The following is an 18,570-nucleotide window of genomic DNA, read 5'->3' on the forward strand; positions in this document are numbered from 1 at the left end:
TAGTCGATATAGTCGTCAAATTGCCCAACCCTACTAACAACTTCAGTTAAGACAGAGTGATGGCTGATGTTTTCCACACCACACCTCTGCATCACAGAAACTGTGGCTAGTCAGTACAGCATAGCCTCTGTTTAAGACACAGGATGCTCATTATTGATCGGGTGACAGGCTGGCATTTAGCAGGGCCCAGAAAGACCACATATGTGAGGATGCTATTGGTTAATTTCAGTTCTGCCTTTAGTCAAAAAAAGCTTTATTGTCAAAGACCATATGTACAGTAATACACAGGAATTTGAAACTGCAATGCTCCCATGGCCCTCAGTGTACACTAAAACAATATAAAGATAAAAAGATTACAATAAAATAAGAGTCTTATGTACAATACAGTACTATAAAATCTTATATAAACAGCAGTGTCCAACACAATCATAGTGATTGTGGGCAAGTTTGTGTGCAAGTGGGGGTGAGGCAGTCAGTGAAAGCAGCTGCATAGTGTAATGGTAAAACTACACACCTTTGTAGCGGGAGTCAGAAGTTAGATTCCCACCTGGTATCCAGTAAGGGTCCTGGCTAGATCCCCCATGCTAAAACCAAGCCCTGGAATGGCGTGGCTATGTCTGCAGCCTGTCCGCAGCTCGGACACAAGCATTTCACTACATGTTGTACCCTGTATGATTGTGTATGTGACAAATAAAGGTTGTTTGTTTGAAAGGGCAATGGTGGAGGTTCAGAGTTTTGTAGGGATGGGGGGTTCAGAGGGAAGGGGTGAGTGCAGGTCTGGAGTTGTGTGTGTGACAGCAGGAAGTGAATTCAGCATCTTGACAGCCTGATGGACAAACCTGTCTCTTAGTCTCCTGGTTCTAGCCCGGAGGCTCTTCGGTCTCCTTCCTGATGTCAGCAAACTGAAGAAGCTGTTGGAGAGATCAGTGGATGTGCATTGCAGGTGGAATCACCTGACTGGATGTGCATTACAGGTGGAATCACCTGTAATGCACAGGGCTTTCCAGATGAGGCTGGTGTGTCCAGGGTGTGAGTTCTCCTGAAGTCTATGATAATCTCCTTAGTCTTCTCCACATTCAGGGACAGGTTGTTTTTTCTGCACCACTTGGCCGCTTCACTTCCGTAGTAGGTCTCATAGTTGTTGCTGATGTGACCTACCACAGTTGTGTTGTCTGCAAACTTGAAAAGGTTGGAGCTGTGTGATGTCCAGTCATGGGTCAGCAGAGTGAAGAGAAGGGGGCTCAACACACATTCTTGGGAGGTGTTCTTATGCCGGAGGTGTTGCTGCCGACCCATAGTGTCTCCTGTCTTCCTGTCAGGAAATCCAGCAGCCAGTTACACAGCAATATGCTGATCCACAGCAGATCCAGTTTGTGAATGAGTTGCTGGGGAATGATCATGTTGAATGCTGAACTGAAGGTCGAACAAAACCTCTTGAATGGGCTTGACTCTTCCTTGGACTGCTGGCAAACCTCTATAGAACCACAATAGAAATCATACTTCGTCTTAATATAACATTATGGTGTGGCAGTTGCACAGAACAGAATGAACTTGGCCTGGGTGGTTAGAACAGCAGAATGGTACTCATGGCCATTTATGAATGGTCATTCATCAATGATCAGTGGTTGTTGATGACTGGCCATGACAAGTTGCATACTAAAGATCAAGGAACTGACCTCTCAGCCAATTATGGATTCTGTGGTGCTAGTTTCAGTCATTGTGCAAATGTACTGTTTATGAGGTTGGGGAAACATGCAGTCAGCTGAGACTAAAGAAGTCACCTGTATGATTGATGAAATGTTTCTCCCACTGAAAACGCTACATCCAGATGAACAGAATCAACCATTTGGGGTGTCTAAAATTGTCTTAAATTTTTGGTGAAGCATTCCCAAATCATGCTGATATTTTCCCCAACTTTCCAAAAATGCCATCCATTTGTCAGAGTCAAACAAAATCTGAGTGCTTAACTTATTTTATCCCTACAATAGGTAGGTTCTAATATTTCAATGGAAATTAGTCAGTGAGAAGCATTTAACTTGAAGTGAGTAGAATCCATCTTTGAGATGACAGCCTCTGCCTAAATAATAACCATTACTTAGAGGTGTGCTGCTTACTGTCCTGGATTGGACACTCATTGTCTCTAAATTGCTTATTACCTTAGAGTTAAATACTCCTACATTTACATACATACAGATGAACTATTTAATACCAATGAAACTGATAAATTGGCAGAATTGGTGGCCCCACTCACTGGATAACCACAGTGTTTGCTGAAGAGAAATCCCATTTTTAAAAAATACACTTACCAAAGTAATTTCCTGTTAATGAAACTTTGTCTAAATGACCCAGAACACTGGTATTTTTGTTTGTTTGTAAATGAAAGAGGTAATTGTTTACTGATGAAGCTGTTTCTGAAAGCTTCTGTGCTGTAAGCATAACTAAATACTGCCAGATCATTTTGCTCTCCATTAGTCTTATCTCTTTGTCCTAGCACGCTCCAAAACCTTATTAGGCTTTTCCCCCAAGGTAACTATTGAAACGCCATCTCAAAGCCATCATTTACATGGCATAGATCCTAGATGTGGTTTACTCCAAATAAGGTGTGTTGCATAAGCAACTGCCTCCTATTTAGTGCCACTGAAATAACTGAAAAGAAAATATTGAAGGGATCAAATGCATTCACTTGTATTTTCAAAGAATAAACATGCAAGGACTAGAGTGAAAAAAACACACAGTAATGCACACTGAGTCCTTGTTGATACCATTCATATTTTCAAGGTTCTCACAAAAGCTGTATACAGGGGGATTTGGCTTTGACCTTAAAGCAGCTTTTGTGTCCATTACTTGTAGTCAGAAGATGCTAAAATTGTTGGAATATTGATAGACTGGAATGAAAAAGAAAAGGTTTTTGTTCTTTTTGTTTTTTGTTTTTTTTTTAAACTGAACCCTCTGTTAAGTAAAAATGTTTCATGTCAGGGCAGAATATTTGAACTCATATATTTAATTCAGCCATGCTCACAATAATGCCATGCAGAGGTCAGAGGAAGCTTAGATAATGTATTAGCATATTTACTGAACATGCATGTTCGGAGCACACACAATATTGCACCTATTGATAACACAGAATGTCTGGGCATTTAGATCAGTTAAAGGTGCCAGCATCTTTAATAATTCAGTCCTTATCTCTTGTCTACACCAACTGACTTTGCAAGACATCACGTAGCATTATCAGGTAAAAAACTTGGAGGACCTGGATCAGATCAGAGTAAAAAAAAAAAAAAAAAACACTTTGTGAGAGCAAAGAAAGCAGCAGCCTTAAATTTTAAAGTCTGGCTACAGACAAACTGCCTTTTGTTTTGCATGCTGCGACTGCAGCAAACATATCTGATTCTAGCTGTCTGATTAGTCAAGACTGTGGCAGATGTAGTTATCTGAGATCAAAGTTGAAATCATGTGTAGTGCTGCATGCCAGGAGAACTTAAGCTTCTACACAGTTTAAAGCAAACCTGAAACAAGAAGCAATTTAATTAAAAAAATAAAGAGAAGAGAAAACAGCAGAAGGAATGTCTACCTTCAAAGAGACAACCCAGTAAGCCCTCCATTTCAGCCAATTACATTACAAAGCAAACCAGATTTTACCAGTAACAATGATGCCCTACAGTGAAAAATGAAGCAAATTCATAAAAGTAATGGCAGACTTAATAGTGATTTAAAAGCCACCTTTGTCTTCTGAAATGAACATATACATAGTATGTATAGTTATTGAAACGTACAGAAAAGCCCAAATGAAACACAAATGTAAGGGAAGGCAAGTTCAAATTATTACCTCTAAAATAGAGTACTAAAAGTCAAGACATTGTTTTTGTACAGAATTCCACTGCATTTTTTTTTCTCTTAGAACTGATCAGAAAGCTGCGTTCTGGTTCATAAGGCTCAGATGTGAAACAAAAGTAATCATAAATAATGTTAAAATGTATTCTAAAATTCTTGTTTACTGGGACTTGATGTTTAGAAAGGCTGTAAAAGATTTGGGATACTACCACACACAACTACATTTCAAATTGTTTCCCAAAATTTTGCTGGACCAACCACAGAATGTCACTCTTTCAAGGATATGTTGTGCAATGTTACAACTGTGTGCCAGAAGGATCTAAACTACTGCAGATGACTGAATCCATTGAATGGATGCTCTTTATTCAGTCTCTCCATGTTTTTGCATGGGTATTAACTAGCTTTGGTATGAGGCCCGTCCATTGTCTGCTCGCTCTGCCCATCCTTGCATGATATGAATGAAGATTAGTATGGATAGTCTGAATGAACCACCCAGGGTCTGGTGTTAATACGTTGCAGCAGGAAATTATATGATGTCACTGCATGTATAAGTAAACTAAATGAAACACAATGCAAGAGTTGAATTCAATATGGCTAAAGCCGGTTGTAAAAGATGTTGAATGAAGGACAAAGGCAGCCTGTTAAAATCAATATGTCCACTTCCTGTTTTAGTGCATGCGCAGTTTTTCAAGGCCACACAACTGAGCATTCTTTTTATCTTCTGCTCTCCCTCTATGTTTGTGTGATACACCAAGAATGATTCATGTGGGATATCCAACAAACAATGCCATTATAATTTGTCATTTCTGCATGCTTGGCTCTCTCACTTGTGGTGGAGATTTGGCAAGGTCATCGGATTCACCTGACCTGCTGTAAGGCAGCACAATGAGGGGCAAAAGGATAATACACATGACACGGATTGAAATGGATTGCAGTCTTATATTCCCAGAACATCACTCCAACAAGCTGATAGCTGACTGCACATAGCAGCTACTCCTCATCGCTTCTGTTTTCTTATTAAACCCGCTGTATCCTCACTGTGCAAAGCAGTGTGGAAACAGAAGCCACAATGGTGTTAGAGCAATGCCATGTGACCAAATGAAGCTCTAATCAAACAAAGAAGTATCTGTGAACAAGTGCTTGAGCTTACAACCACCCTGTACTCTTGACTCTAATTAAGACCACATTTTGCTGAGGTCAGGGAGGGGTTTTAATTTAAAAACCATTAAGTTGTGCGCATAGTCAGGACTTGTGTGGCATCAAAAGCAACTATCATTTTAATTAAGTCTTATCTTTACCCAATTTCTCTGGCACAAGACATCGTCATAAATTCTAAATAACAACTTTAAATAAAATGAACGTTACAAAAGGTACTGACTTGTGAACTCAGCAGTAATTTGTGTTGGGGTGGAAAATTCTGGAAACTGAAACAGCATTTACCTATCGCCTAGAAATGGTAACAAATGGGATATACAGGACATTGTGGACTATATATTTCATGGTTAATGACATTGTGCTGAAGTTTTTGTTCTCAATCATAAAATTGGTTAATAAAGTCTTCAAAAAGCATTGCTTTATGCTACATGATTGTCTTTTTGGCAATAGACAGTATTGTAGGAATATTTGTATTGTCAAGTAGGCTGTGTGTGTGAAAAGTCTGATGAACAGAAGAACCCATTGCTGCTTTCACACTTGCACGAGCATTTGATACTAGACAGGAACAACATCACGTGTTACTTGTATCTTGAGTGATGACACTCAGTGCTTTCAGTGCATTGTCATTTGTTGCCTTCTATCCAATATCTTAACAGCATCCCAAATTGATGTTGAGGCAAAGAAATTATCTTGTTCAATCTTCTTATGAGACTCAAAAGCTGTCATAGTAATCGTGAGAGCTTCTGTTAGGTACACAGCAAAGTGCCACTTTCATCCCTAGTGGCCTGCAACCCCTCCATGCATACAGATGGGGAGCGGAGAAAAGAGCAAGAGCACATTAGTAAACAAAGCCAATGTGGCTCAGTGAAGTTCAGCTTCTCATTAATGTTAACACTTTCCTCTAGAAGTGCACTATACAGAATATTCTTAAAATACTGACCATCACATAACACACAGTGGCTTGTCTTGATCCTATTTATTGCTATCATAGTCTTAGCCCAATTTGACTCAGCCTTTAACATCAATCTCCAATTGGTATGGAATCCAGTGGCCACTTGCCAAATGCCTCATTCATTGTTTTCTTTGTTTCATTCTTTAACTGCTTGTTCTTCAACATGTTTGACAGGATGTGTGTGTATATTAAAAATATGTTTCTTGACAGTAATACATTTTTATTCTGTGAAGTTGTATTGTGGGTAGACTGGACATTAATTAATTAATTAATTAATTAATTAATCAATTTGCTATTCCATCTTAAGTACAAAGAGGTATTATATGTTGATATGGGAGAGCACCAACTGTTTGGCATGCTACATTGGGGGATATTCATCCAGAACTCATGCATAGAAGTCTTTAGCATATTATAGCTGTTAATTCTTCATATTCTGTTGATAGATTTTTTATTTCAATATTTTAAACTGTTCAACTAAGACCTTTATATATTTTACATTAAAGAAACGCCCTGCAGCCTTTAAAAGTGGTTAACATTAATTTAAAATGATTCACTAATGGATTTTTGTAAAAATCTACAAGTTATTGATGCTTCTTTTAATTAAAGACATCAATGTAAATCATTACAGGTAGAGGTCAGTATGACATTTTAAAATATCAATTTTGATGGTTCTAGACTTTGAAGTAAGAAGTAAGACTTTGAATGAATGAATTGTCATCATTTCATAAATTCTCGTATGAAATATAAAGGTGAAAGATATTCTGATCTACTGACTCTGTCCTATTTCACAGGGTTTAACTGGTGACTGGCTATTTATCAGAGCGCATAGTCACGTGATTACTTTTTTAATGGAAAATCAGAAGTATCCAACCTCAATTTATGGTTTTCACATTCTACTCCATAATAATAATAATAATAATAATAATAATAAAAACAGATTTGTACACACATTCCTTATATTTACAGCAGATTAACACAATGTTGTTGCTTTTTGTTGGTTCCTTTTTTTTTTTGGGGGGGGGGGGGGGGGGGGGGATTGTGAAATACAGGACCCATTTGATGGAATTCATATTAAGAATAACATTTTTGAGGATGATATTTTTTTTCTTACAGCACCATTCTATTCATTTGAAGTTGTCCTTGACCCGAAAAAACAGAGAAACAGTAATCTCATTTGAGAACACTTGGTCACTTGAATCATCAAACCCTACGTCAACAAAAAACATGCCTCAAGCACTTCTTACCGTGGGAGGAGGGGCAAATGTGAAGCTCCGAAGTAATCATAAATCGTACTCTGATGGGAACAGTTTGAATGAAATGACTGTGAAATTGACCAATTTCGTTTTTGTTTTTTTGTTGCCTGCGCTCCCTAGGTGGTCCCATCTTATACCAATGAAAGCTAAGATTGTAATATCATTTTAAATGCCTGTTTCCTTGCTGTGGTAATCAGTCCCCTAAGAAATAATTATTTTCATCTGACCAAATAAAAGTGTCCTCTATATACGCCCCTGAAAGATGCACGGTGGTTCCTGAATCCGTTTGTCCATTAACTGTATGAATATGCGAGCCCTGCAGGCTGCAGACCATATGCTCCACATAATACATGCAAGTGATGCTACCTGGCGATTAGAGAGAAAGAGAGAGAGAGAGAGAGTACTTCAGGAGCTAAACAAGAGAGAAGATATTAGAGCGAATTCAGCCTTTTCTTTGAGTATTTGCAGCTTTAAATATTGTCCCTCGTGCAGCACCAAGGAAAGAAAACACCGAGGGAGAGGAGGAAAAATATATAGGGAGTCTTGGCTGATGCATCTGTGCAAGAGCATCCATTTCACGGCGATTACAGTTCGAACCTGAGGAGACGGTGCGCATTTCTTTGAGAAACACGGTGCTTTTCTCTCTCCTCCGAAGTCATTTTCCTAGAGCGGCTGGCGGACGCAAAGACACGGTTACGGGATTTCATAACGAGGCTTTTCGTTTGAAGCAAAAGCAGGTCGAGCGCAGTTCCAGCAGGCTATACTGCGTCTTGTTTGTGGAGTGGAATTTTGCGGTCCCTAGCTCAAAACGCAAAGGGGAATACCAGACATTCAAGTTCCCTTGGAAGTTGCGCAGTGATATAAAAACATGGGAATTTGTGGTTATCTGGCGGTGTCTGGGAAATGCCTTGTCGTCATCGGACTTAAATTGTTATTCCTTGTACCTGCAGGAGTTCCAGCTAGAAGCGGGGATTCTGTATTAAAGGACAACATCACCGTCAGACAGGGAGACAGCGCCGTCTTAAAGTAAGTCTCGGATTATTTTTCATTGTCACATCACTAATATGATTTCCTCTTGTGCAGCACGGGAACTGATTCCGTCTTTATAGCTTCTATGTCTTGGTCCGAACAGCTAATCAAGCCCGGTACTACATGAGTTACTAAAGGTCACCATAACCTATATAAGAACGCACTAGTGCTCGTTTGTTTTATAGGTGCACATGCAGAAGATAAGTTATAGCATGCCTAACTCGGTGTTTAGCCCCTTCTGCTCATTGCCCTTGAATGTTATTGATCTTACTGGTTAATGTCTTGTTGAGGATGCACAGAGCTGAGGTACTCACATTGAAAATTAGGAGGGGTTGCGTACCCTACTATTGATTTGCTCATGTGATACAAATACAAATGCAATTATGACTTATTTTCATTGTATTCATTCTCTTTGTGAAAAGCTATGTGTTGTTTTCATCTTTTAAGAACTTTGAGTGGTTAACAGTGTTCTTATCAGATTTAACACTTGTATATTTGAACCTGTGTTCTATTATAGCACTCCAGCATATGATTTAACTATGTGTCAATGTTGCATTTTATGATATTTTATTTTTTCTCATCTCCCCACTCTGCACTGTGAGATTATTTTATTTGAGTGTTGCTGGCTTGCTGTTCATTTTGTTTCAGAATAAAGCAGGTGCGGTGTTAGAAATTCAGAATCCCTGTGAAAGAATGACAGATAGGGTACGGTACATTTGCCTACCCACATGAATACATACATAAATACACACCAATATGTAAAAATAAATGATATGTATTTATTAGATTTTATAGATTGGTGACATATGTAGAGAAACACATTAATCCAGTAGCTTTGTTTTCTGACATTGTTTGGGTCAATAGTTTTTAAACTTTCACACATTGTTAACAATTAAAAATAATTCATATGGACCCTTTTCTTACGTGAGAGTCACTTGTGAATCATACTTAAGTAGACAATTTAGAATCTCATTATCTCTGCCAAAAATCAGTCTGTTCTGAAAAGATAAATAAAAGCAAGCAAGTCATTCATATTTCAACTCCAATGGCTCTTTTACTTACCTGTGAAGCACGCCACTTTGCTGGAGAAACCACTGCCTACAAGCTTTAAGAGCTCATCTTTATCAGACTGCGATGAAACATTTCTATGTTAAAAGGGGTGGTCAATTCCATAATTATAAGGGAGCCTTCATGCTTTTTGGATGGGATTATGAGTGATTTGATGAGGATGAAAATATTGCAAATTATATACTATGGTTGTCATATTGACTTGACATTGACTTGATTTACATCATTTCCTCTGGGATTTACAAAGTTTACGCAGTAAATGGTCTGTATTTGTATAGCGCTTTACTTGGTCCTAAGGACCCCAAAGCGCTTTACACTATACACAATCATCCACCCATTCACACACTGGTGATGGCAAGCTACATTGTAGCCACAGCTGCCCTGGGGCGCACTGACAGAGGCGAGGCTGCCGGACACTGGCGCCACCGGGCCCTCTGACCACCACCAGTAGGCAACGGGTGAAGGTCTTGCCCAAGGACACAACGACCGAGACTGTCGATCGGACTGCCGATTACAAGACGAACGCCCAACTCTTGAGCCACGATCGCCCCGTGGCTTTTAACTTTTGTACTTTTGTACTTTTAACTTTTTACCTACCTGTATCTGGAAATTAGATATTTTTAAATTTAGTTTGAATGAGGATGAAATTGTAATAAATACAGAAAATGAAATGCTGAAAGTTTGTGACAGTAAGCACATGAAAATAATGTAATCCGTAAATGTGAAGAAGGAAGCATATGAAGAAAAATGTTTCTGCTGCAGATGTAAGTATAATTCACAAGCAACTCAATAGACACAAACTTCTGTGGCTATGTAATTATGTAGTAAAATTCTTATGTTTATATGTTGTGGCTCAGTACCTTTGGTTGTCAGAGTAGGGCAATAGAGTTCAAATGACTCTAGGCTGCCTGACATGAGGTACTTGGACTAGAATTATTGTAATGTCTTTTGGACGCTATAGTATGTGGAAGGTCATCATGTGTCATACACTGGTTGCACCCCTATGTAGTCCAAAATGGAACTCTGCCTAGTCTTCATCTTTTCTCCCCTGTTCTACTCTGGTAATCTTTTAGTCATTTCTAGCCTGTATAAATGTGCGCTGCCCTTCCCTGATTAATAGAACTTGTTAAGTAGCCTGTTGGATTAACTAAAACCAGCCATTTCATACTCCTCATGCTGAATGGTGACTGGCTGAAATCCACTAGCTCCTTTGTCATGCTGATGTCAAGCTGCAAAAGGTTGTGACTGTAGCAGATGTTAGGTTTTTGGCTCCTTAATATTCTCCTTTTCCTATCCTAACATGTACACCCCACAGCAGAGAAGTCATCAAAGAACTTGTTGCACTGCCATGACCCCAAGTTCAATCTTTAAAAGAGAGGTTTAGAAATTGAACCAAAAGCTGACAATAGAGTAACCCTGCGCTGCACCACAGTGTATCCAATACACTGCCCTTGAGCAAGATGAGCTGTCAGTGAGCTAGTCAGTCCATAATGTAGGAAACCATGCCATCCACATGCATTGCTTTGAGCTTTCCCCCAAGCAGGGGCCACTGGATGATGATGAAAGCAACACAGAAATAATTCTCCTCCGCCTTGCTGGCTTCTGTGGGTGGGAATAAGGCCTGTGGAGCTGCTATGCGATGGCATTGTCCATGTCCACATTTGACAGCTACATGCCTAGAGCACCCTGCAAGGCTGATGCTGTGAGCCCCCTCTGCTTTGCCTGTGATGAGCCTCATCAACCAAATGGCAAAGATGCAGAAGCTTGGAAGGACAGCAGGTGTTGAGATTTGGACTTAGAGAGGTGGACCAGGGGCAGCAAGTTTTGGATTGGAGGCAGAGGATGAGGGCAGCTGTGGAGCTGACCTCTGATTTGATTGTTTCATTTGACATGAATGGCAAACTGTCTGTGTATTTATTAAACAGTCGTTTAATAAGATTAAAACACTGCTACAATTATATTCTAATAACACATATTTGCAAATAAATTTTATAGAAACTGCATATTTGGGGAAATGCATTATTGCTTGGAAGGCAGCCATGATCTCATTTGTTGCATTTTCCTGACAGTAAATTTCTTCAGGTTATCAAAGTTGTCCTAAAACAAGAAATTCAAACAATGATACATTCCACCCTGAACCAGAAAGTGTTTCTATCTCACATCAGGAATCAAATATAGTGATGCGAGCCAAGTGACAGCAGCAGGTTGTCAAGAGTTAAAAGCTTTTATTCCAGGGAAAGTACAGCATTAATGTGATTCTGGCAATACATTTTAAATGAACGATTGCTGCTTCCGAGCTGTAGGTAGAAGAATTCCTCAAAGGTTATTTTGCTTCCACTAAGCTTTAATATTAAGACAGGCAAGGGCAACACAAAGCAGTATCATTCTGACATAAAGAAAGCCACTGCCAGCGGGAACTTCAGAAGATGTGAGCAGCAGAATAATTAGCATCATTCAGCTCAGCTTTAGAAGCAATATGACTTTTTTCCACAAATACACAGATCACCACGAAAAAAAATCCCTGGGTTGCACATGTTAGAGAAACAAATCAGTTTAAAGCCAGTATGTGTATATTATACAGGTATGACTGTCTTTAAGGTAGAATGTGCAGCTGCTGGTAATCCCAGCATTTTTGCACAAGCATTTCTCTTTTCTTTCTGAATAATAAATACTGTGTTGTCAAAAGGTATTTACCCCCTATTCTGATTTCTTTTCTTTGTTTTGTTTTTTTGTAAATTTGTCACCCTTACAAGTTTCAGATTACCAAATATATTTTCATATTGGACATAGATAAGTTGAATACATAGAAATTAAGTTTTAAAATGATGATTTCACGCAAACTTACCTGAGCCTATTCAAAGAAGTAATTGTCCCCCAAACCTAATAACTAGTTGTGCTACATCAGTGAGTCTTTCATATCAATTTGGCCAACTCGTCTTTGGAGAATTGTTTTCAGTTGAGGCACATTGGAGGGTTTTGAGCATGCATGGCCTGTGTAAGGTCGTGCCAGATCATCTAAAGTGGATTTAAGTCTAGACCATTTAAAGCCATCTCTTTTTAGCCAGTCAGAAGTGGTCTTGCTGGTGTGTTTCAGATCATTGTCCAATTGCATAATCCAAGTGGACTTGAGCTTCAGGGCAAAAACTAGGGCCCAGACATTTTTTTTCTGGAATTTCTGGTAGAGAGCAGAATTTATGACTCCATCAACTATAACAAGGTGCCTAGGTCCTAAAGCAACAAAACAGCCCTAGAGAATCACACTACCACCACTACATTTGATTGTTAGAATTATGTTCTTTTTAGAAATTGGACAGAACTTTTCCAAAAACCAAAAACTTTTGTCTTGTCACTGCACAGAATATTTACCCCTTTGGAGATCTTGAAGATGTGTATGTTTTTTGGCAAATTTGAAATTAGTCTTTCGGTAAAAATGGCGTACATGGGAGAGTTCCACGCGAAAACCACTCCTGGCGAAAAATAACACAGTCTCCTTTTTGTTAAATCTGAATACTGAGCTAAACTCAGGCAAGTGAGGCTTGCAGTCCTCGGTTCTTTTGTGACTTCCTGAATGAGTTGTCAATATGCTGTTAGAGTAATTTTGTTAGGCTGGCCACTCCTGGGAAGGTTCTCCACTCTTGAAGGTTTTCTTTATTTGTGGATAATGACTCAGTAAAGATTACTGGATTCCCCAAGCTTTAAAATGCATTTGTAACCCTTTCCACACTGACTTTGGTTTTCAGCTGATCTTGAGTTTAATTTTTTCTCTTAATAAATGAAATGATCATTTAAAAACACCTTGTTTAACAAATAAAACAAAACAAAACAAAACAAAAAAACATGATTTGGGGAAAATTCACATTTTGTGTGTTATTTGCAAAGAAAAAAACAAATTCTCAAAATATAAATGGAAATAAATCTCCAAGGGAGAAAATAATTTTTACAGCACTCTATCTGCTTCTACTTGTTTAGTGAATGACTTGTGGCAGTCATTAAGTACCAAGATAAGTGGTTGTGCTGCATATTGCGATGGAGATAGTAGGCAGTAGTACTGTGAAAAATTTGGAACAATATTACCAGTTCTGGAGCCAGAGAGCACTATATTGCACTGCCAGTGGCTCAGTGAACACTGAATGGAGAGTAAAATAGTGTACTAACAATATTTATTTACAATTAACAACCCATCCCTGCATGTGTTTATGCTTATTACGTTCATGGTGCTGGTTTGGAGGTTGTACTGCATGAATGTACCATATACTTTAAAGCATAATTGTAAAATATGTTGAGTTAGCAGTAAGATTAGAAAGGTTCTATATAAATGAATATAATTTACAATTTACCTGCTCTATAAAAACATGTACAGAAGGCTTAGTCATACTATCTTCAGGCTAAAGCACCTAACTAGACTTGCTAATGCCCATTGAAATGCCATGGCTAGTGAACTGAGCAGTTTGTATTACATAGCAGGTTCACCATGCCAGCTGTTGTTTCATGTAAATAATTACTGAAAGTAAAAAACAATAAAGAATTCGAATGACTTTAAATTGAGAGTTTTTGTAATAAATGTGAGGAACACGTGATTTTTATCCACAGCACTCATGCTAAGCTACAATTCTTATCAAGTGTTTCTCAAGTTATATTTAGTAGTTGAAAGACACCTCTGTGGCACAAGGTGTCACCATTCAATTATTTTCACCTGCAAGTGAGGAGCTCCACTGGTAGGGCAAGCCATGCATGTGATTTACACTATCCTGAACTAGTGAAAACCCAAGAACAGAATATGGCTGACATCTGAGTTACTGCTGGGTGTTTATTTAACTGTAGAGTGTTTCACGGCCATTTGGTAGTGTCATTTTGTTTGTATCTTTAACTCTACGTGAGATGTTGCTCTTTGTGTATTCCCAAAAGTTTATTCTGTTCATCTGGATGTAGCATTTTCAGTGGGATTGTTTTTTTCCCCACTGAAAACGTTACATCCAGATGAACAAAATTAACTTTTGGGATCTATTTACCTGGATGATTGAGCATGCATCAAGACACTTTGGTGTATTCTTTGGTGTATATTCAGCTACCCAAATCAAATCACTTTAATGATATGGGAGTTGTCCATATTTAAAGGTTATTCTTTCTCATCTCTGTTTGCACTGGCAGTGATGAGAATACAGTGGAAATGAATGGGTCACGCAGGATGGACCTACCCTGTTTGATAACCACAAACACTCTGCATCATTCATGCCTTTATTTCCTCTGTGTTCTGCGAGTCACTGTTGATATTCATGGCAGTGGCTTTGGGATGCAGTCATCCAGCTGATATTTTATGAGACACTGATTGGAGGTCTGGCTGGAATCTGTTTGAGTAGGTAGGTGGTAAATCCTGTTTTAGATATAACCATTATCCTTGAGGAGAGCTCTGTCTCTGGCTTAAGTCTCATTATCAATGAGGGGTAAACATGAAGTCATTGTTGTTCTGCTTCAGAAACCTCTGAAAATATCAACAGAGAGCTTCTGCTTTCCTTCACTGCCACTGAATATTTCACTAACAGACCATTTGGAATATGGCTCGCTGTGGCACTTCTCCCAGCTCGATAGATGAGCAGCAGAGATGGCTAAAACACTGTGTGGCTGACCCTTGGCACATTCTCTGTTTTAGCATTGTATAGTAGAGTGTGGAGAAATGAATGGTATGATGTCAGGACTGTCTGAACAAAGGTGCAACTTGGGAACTGGCACAACCTTTTTTAAGAAGATGTCATTTGAATTGCCTTTTGTACCAAGTCAGGTTGGGTGACTCACTATATATGTCTACAGTGAGACATTGTTATGTCTGACATCAGGCTGTCTTATGGGGTATTACTACAAAAGCAGTAGTTGGGTTAAACAACTTGTTCTTCCATTGGTACATAAGGTACAAATAACTGTTGTAATAGAAATATAATATTCCAATTGCTCAGTTTTAGACACTATTGCAGACACTTCTTAAAATACATGTTAATTAGTTCTATATAAATACAAATATATTTACTTTTTCTCATGGTTTTTATTTCAGTCCCTTGTCCACGGAGCTTAAGGTTATTTGTGTTGACCTCAGTGTTGTGAAACTATTGACTGAATTTTGGTATGCTTTTTCAGATGGAAATCTCTAACATGTAGTCTACGAACTTTACGTACTGAAAAATGAACAGGAAATCTGGGATTAAATTAAATGGAAAATCACTATCATTTTTAAGGTCAAGTGTTTAGTAAATTAATCGATTAATGAGTTTGCATTTTCTGGTATCCAAAGAGGTCTTATTGTGCTGTTTTGTGTTTTAGAAATAAAAATGTAATATCTTAAAGTCTTTTAGGTTGGATAATACAGGACATCCATAATATTATTCCATAAACTAAAGAATATAGACTCAAAGATGACTAAGGGGTAACTAATGTACCAATAGCTGAGAGATTCTTCAATAATTATAGCTAGTCATAGCTCTAATACTTATTTGATTCATTTTCTGCCATAGATATGACTATACAATGATGTTGCATCATAGTATATTTTGTTTCCTGCAGTTATATGCTTGCAAAACACATACTGGACACGGATATTATACATTTGTTTTGCAGTGATCACTGCAGTTGTATGAGACTGAGAAAGCTACTCATAATTACTTGTTATCCTCGTCATCCAAGGTGGAAGTGGATCTTAAAGCATTTTTACTGCTAAAAAAGACATCAAGACATGTAGAACTGACCAAAAGAACTCCAGTATATTGAGCAGTCTTCATGTTATTATATGTTTGCACAGTACTTAAAATGCATACTTACTGGGCTGGGAATGTAGTGCACGCAGAATGAAGGGTTGATTTCTAGTAAAAGGTGTATTTGTAATTGTGGCCATAGGCTTATCTGTTATTCAGTAGAAACTATCATGTATTTTTGCAGGCTTTTACTTATTCCCAAGACAAAACCATTGAGTCACCAATGGAAATCATCGGCCTGGAGAAACATTTGAGGCAAGAAACACTGGAATGCTAAACTTCCTATTCTTTTCCTGCATAAATGAGCCCCATACATTATTCAAAGCAAAGGAACTCCTTGACTGAATAAGTATCCATGGCCCTGTGAAACTACACTATATATGTGTAGGCTTCAATCAGTCATGACTGTTGCGCCATCTAGTAAAAAAGACAGCCAAAGCAACAGTAGCTTAATTGTGTAGAATTACTTAAAGCTTGTGCCATTTTTCACAAGAAAGAAATAGAAAAAAAATATTTATGATTCATGCTACCTAGACCTCTTTGCAGTCCTACAGTGGTTTTTTTTTTAAGTCAGCAAGTCATAGCTCATGATTGTAAATATCATTTAACTACCTCCTGCCTCTCTGTCAACTTCTTGTTTAATGTTCACAAGTTCACAGACGTTGACTTAAAACGCTGTACTGCACTATGAGTACACTATTAGGAAGGTAGTCACAGCTAAAAATGGTATCAGGAATATGAGCGGACAAGGACGTATTAAAATGGAAAGCCTAAGGGTAGGCTAACAAACATGGAGATGCTAAGCTCTCTCTTCAGCCATTTTGTTTTCTTTCATTCAGTGGAACAAGTGTTAAGTTTGACCTATATGGATTCAGACATATATGGACAGAACATGCATTGTGTGTCAGTAAAATATCTTCTAAATCCAGATATATTAATTAGTGATCTTTAATTCTAGTCTTTATACCATTCTCAACACTTAATGGGGTAAATGTCATGTAGATCATGTCATCAAGGTGAAAACCTCTGGATATTGCAGATACTGAGGGTCAAGTTCCGATGTCCCACTCACCAGTAGTCCACCAGGCTTGCATTGGTCTTCCTTTATCACAACCTAGGCATCCATCTTGAGGAAGGTTGAGTTGAGTTTCAGCAACCTGTGTTGTCGTAAATCACTGAGATAGTCATTAATTTTTAATACCCAGAAACCTATGCGCCGTGCTGCAGTCCAACTAGATTCTCCACTAGTGAGAGCCAGCCACATCCATTACAGCCTGTCTTTGCTGTCCCCACCTTGTGCATGTTTGGGTGCATTTTTCTGATATCATTAATACTCATCAGGAGCACCTTCCATTCATGCCACATTCTGCCAGGCAGTTTACGCTCTACTACTTTCACTCTCCTACCTACCTTTTCCATATTGTTTGTAGCACATCTCTCTTACTCATCAATTGAAGCAAGCATTGAGGAAAAGTAATATAATATGATGTATACATTTATGTATGAAGTGTGGTGCATAAGAGTATTTTTTTCTGTGTGAGAAAATTCCTACATCATCAGGTTTAAGTCCAGTGGCACAATTTACCTGAATGTCTTATTACTCTAAGAAAGTTCACTTAGAGTTCCACTTCTTGTCGCTTTTCCAAAATTCCAAATGTTGGAATTTTTGATTATGATCTATTGGCTGTTTTTCCAATCACAAAAGCAGCTTTTTATGAAAAAAAAAGTGGCCTTGAAATTTAAACAGCAATACTGGTAAGATTTGCAATGCATATAGACAAGGTAACTATAGTACTCATTACATAGATTGCATTTACCACTATTATCTGTTTGTGCATGAGTTTTCTTTCATTTCAAATCTCTTTGAAATCAAAATATCATCATTGAGAGTTTTGTTTTTTAGTTTGTCAGTTTTCAAGGAGAACTAAAATGTACTTATGAAATCTCCATGTCTGCCTGTCTGTTTACATGTGTGCTGTGTGAACACAAATAATATATTACATAGGAATACAGTATAGAATGTGAACCTCTAAAGAAGAGGAGAGGTGGTTAGACTTAAGAACACCAAGTTGCATGTATTTGCAAAAATAATGAGTAAAATGTGATTCTCTCCAGTTTTAACCTTTTTATGGTTTTAAGACAAGAATTTGATTTAGAAATTTTCTCGATATGCATATGAGCATAAGTTGATTATATATTTATTAATGAGGAATGTTACTTGTCCTTTTGTTGTATATTTTCTCTTTTAGGAATGGAATGCTGAAAAAATAGGGCATCCTCTCTAGGGGCAATACAAGTCATATTAGAAAGCTTGCGTATGTGGTGTCAGCAAACTCTTTGCCTGTTAATATAAGAGGGCACAGGGTTTGCATTTTGAGAATCTGCTTTTTGCACCTCTGGAAACTTTTTGGTCACAGCAGTCAGAGGCACCTCAGAGTTACCGCTCAAGTAGAAACCAAAATGTAAAACCAAAACCAAAATAACTTTTCACTTTGCAGTTATTCCCCAATAGAGGTGATTGTTACTTGTTGCAGCCGCGAGCACA

General features: G+C 38.2%; 1 protein-coding gene and 1 long non-coding RNA gene across 3 annotated transcripts in view; one reads left to right on the plus strand and one right to left on the minus strand.

Annotated features, from left to right (window-relative positions):
- Window positions 1-18,570, plus strand: part of opcml (opioid binding protein/cell adhesion molecule-like) — a 404,984-nt gene that overhangs the window by 157,975 nt on the left and 228,439 nt on the right. Inside the window, exon 2 of one of the 2 annotated variants that reach the window (XM_084941581.1) lies at window positions 8,142-8,217. In XM_084941581.1, coding sequence (XP_084797707.1) covers window positions 8,142-8,217 — 76 coding nt within the window. Of the gene's footprint in view, window positions 1-7,567; window positions 8,218-18,570 lie in introns of those variants that run through there. The other variant, XM_084941580.1, reaches the window with a different exon arrangement.
- Window positions 237-7,480, minus strand: LOC146378669 (uncharacterized). Its single transcript, XR_014801484.1, has 2 exons — window positions 7,183-7,480; window positions 237-1,474 (listed from the first exon to the last, which is right to left on the minus strand). It is a non-coding gene; the product is annotated as an uncharacterized LOC146378669 (long non-coding RNA).

Source organism: Perissodus microlepis, chromosome 10, assembly GCF_051167445.1.
Source record: "Perissodus microlepis isolate ML-2025 ecotype Zambia chromosome 10, ASM5116744v1, whole genome shotgun sequence".
In the NCBI taxonomy this organism is placed as follows: Eukaryota; Metazoa; Chordata; class Actinopteri; order Cichliformes; family Cichlidae; genus Perissodus; species Perissodus microlepis.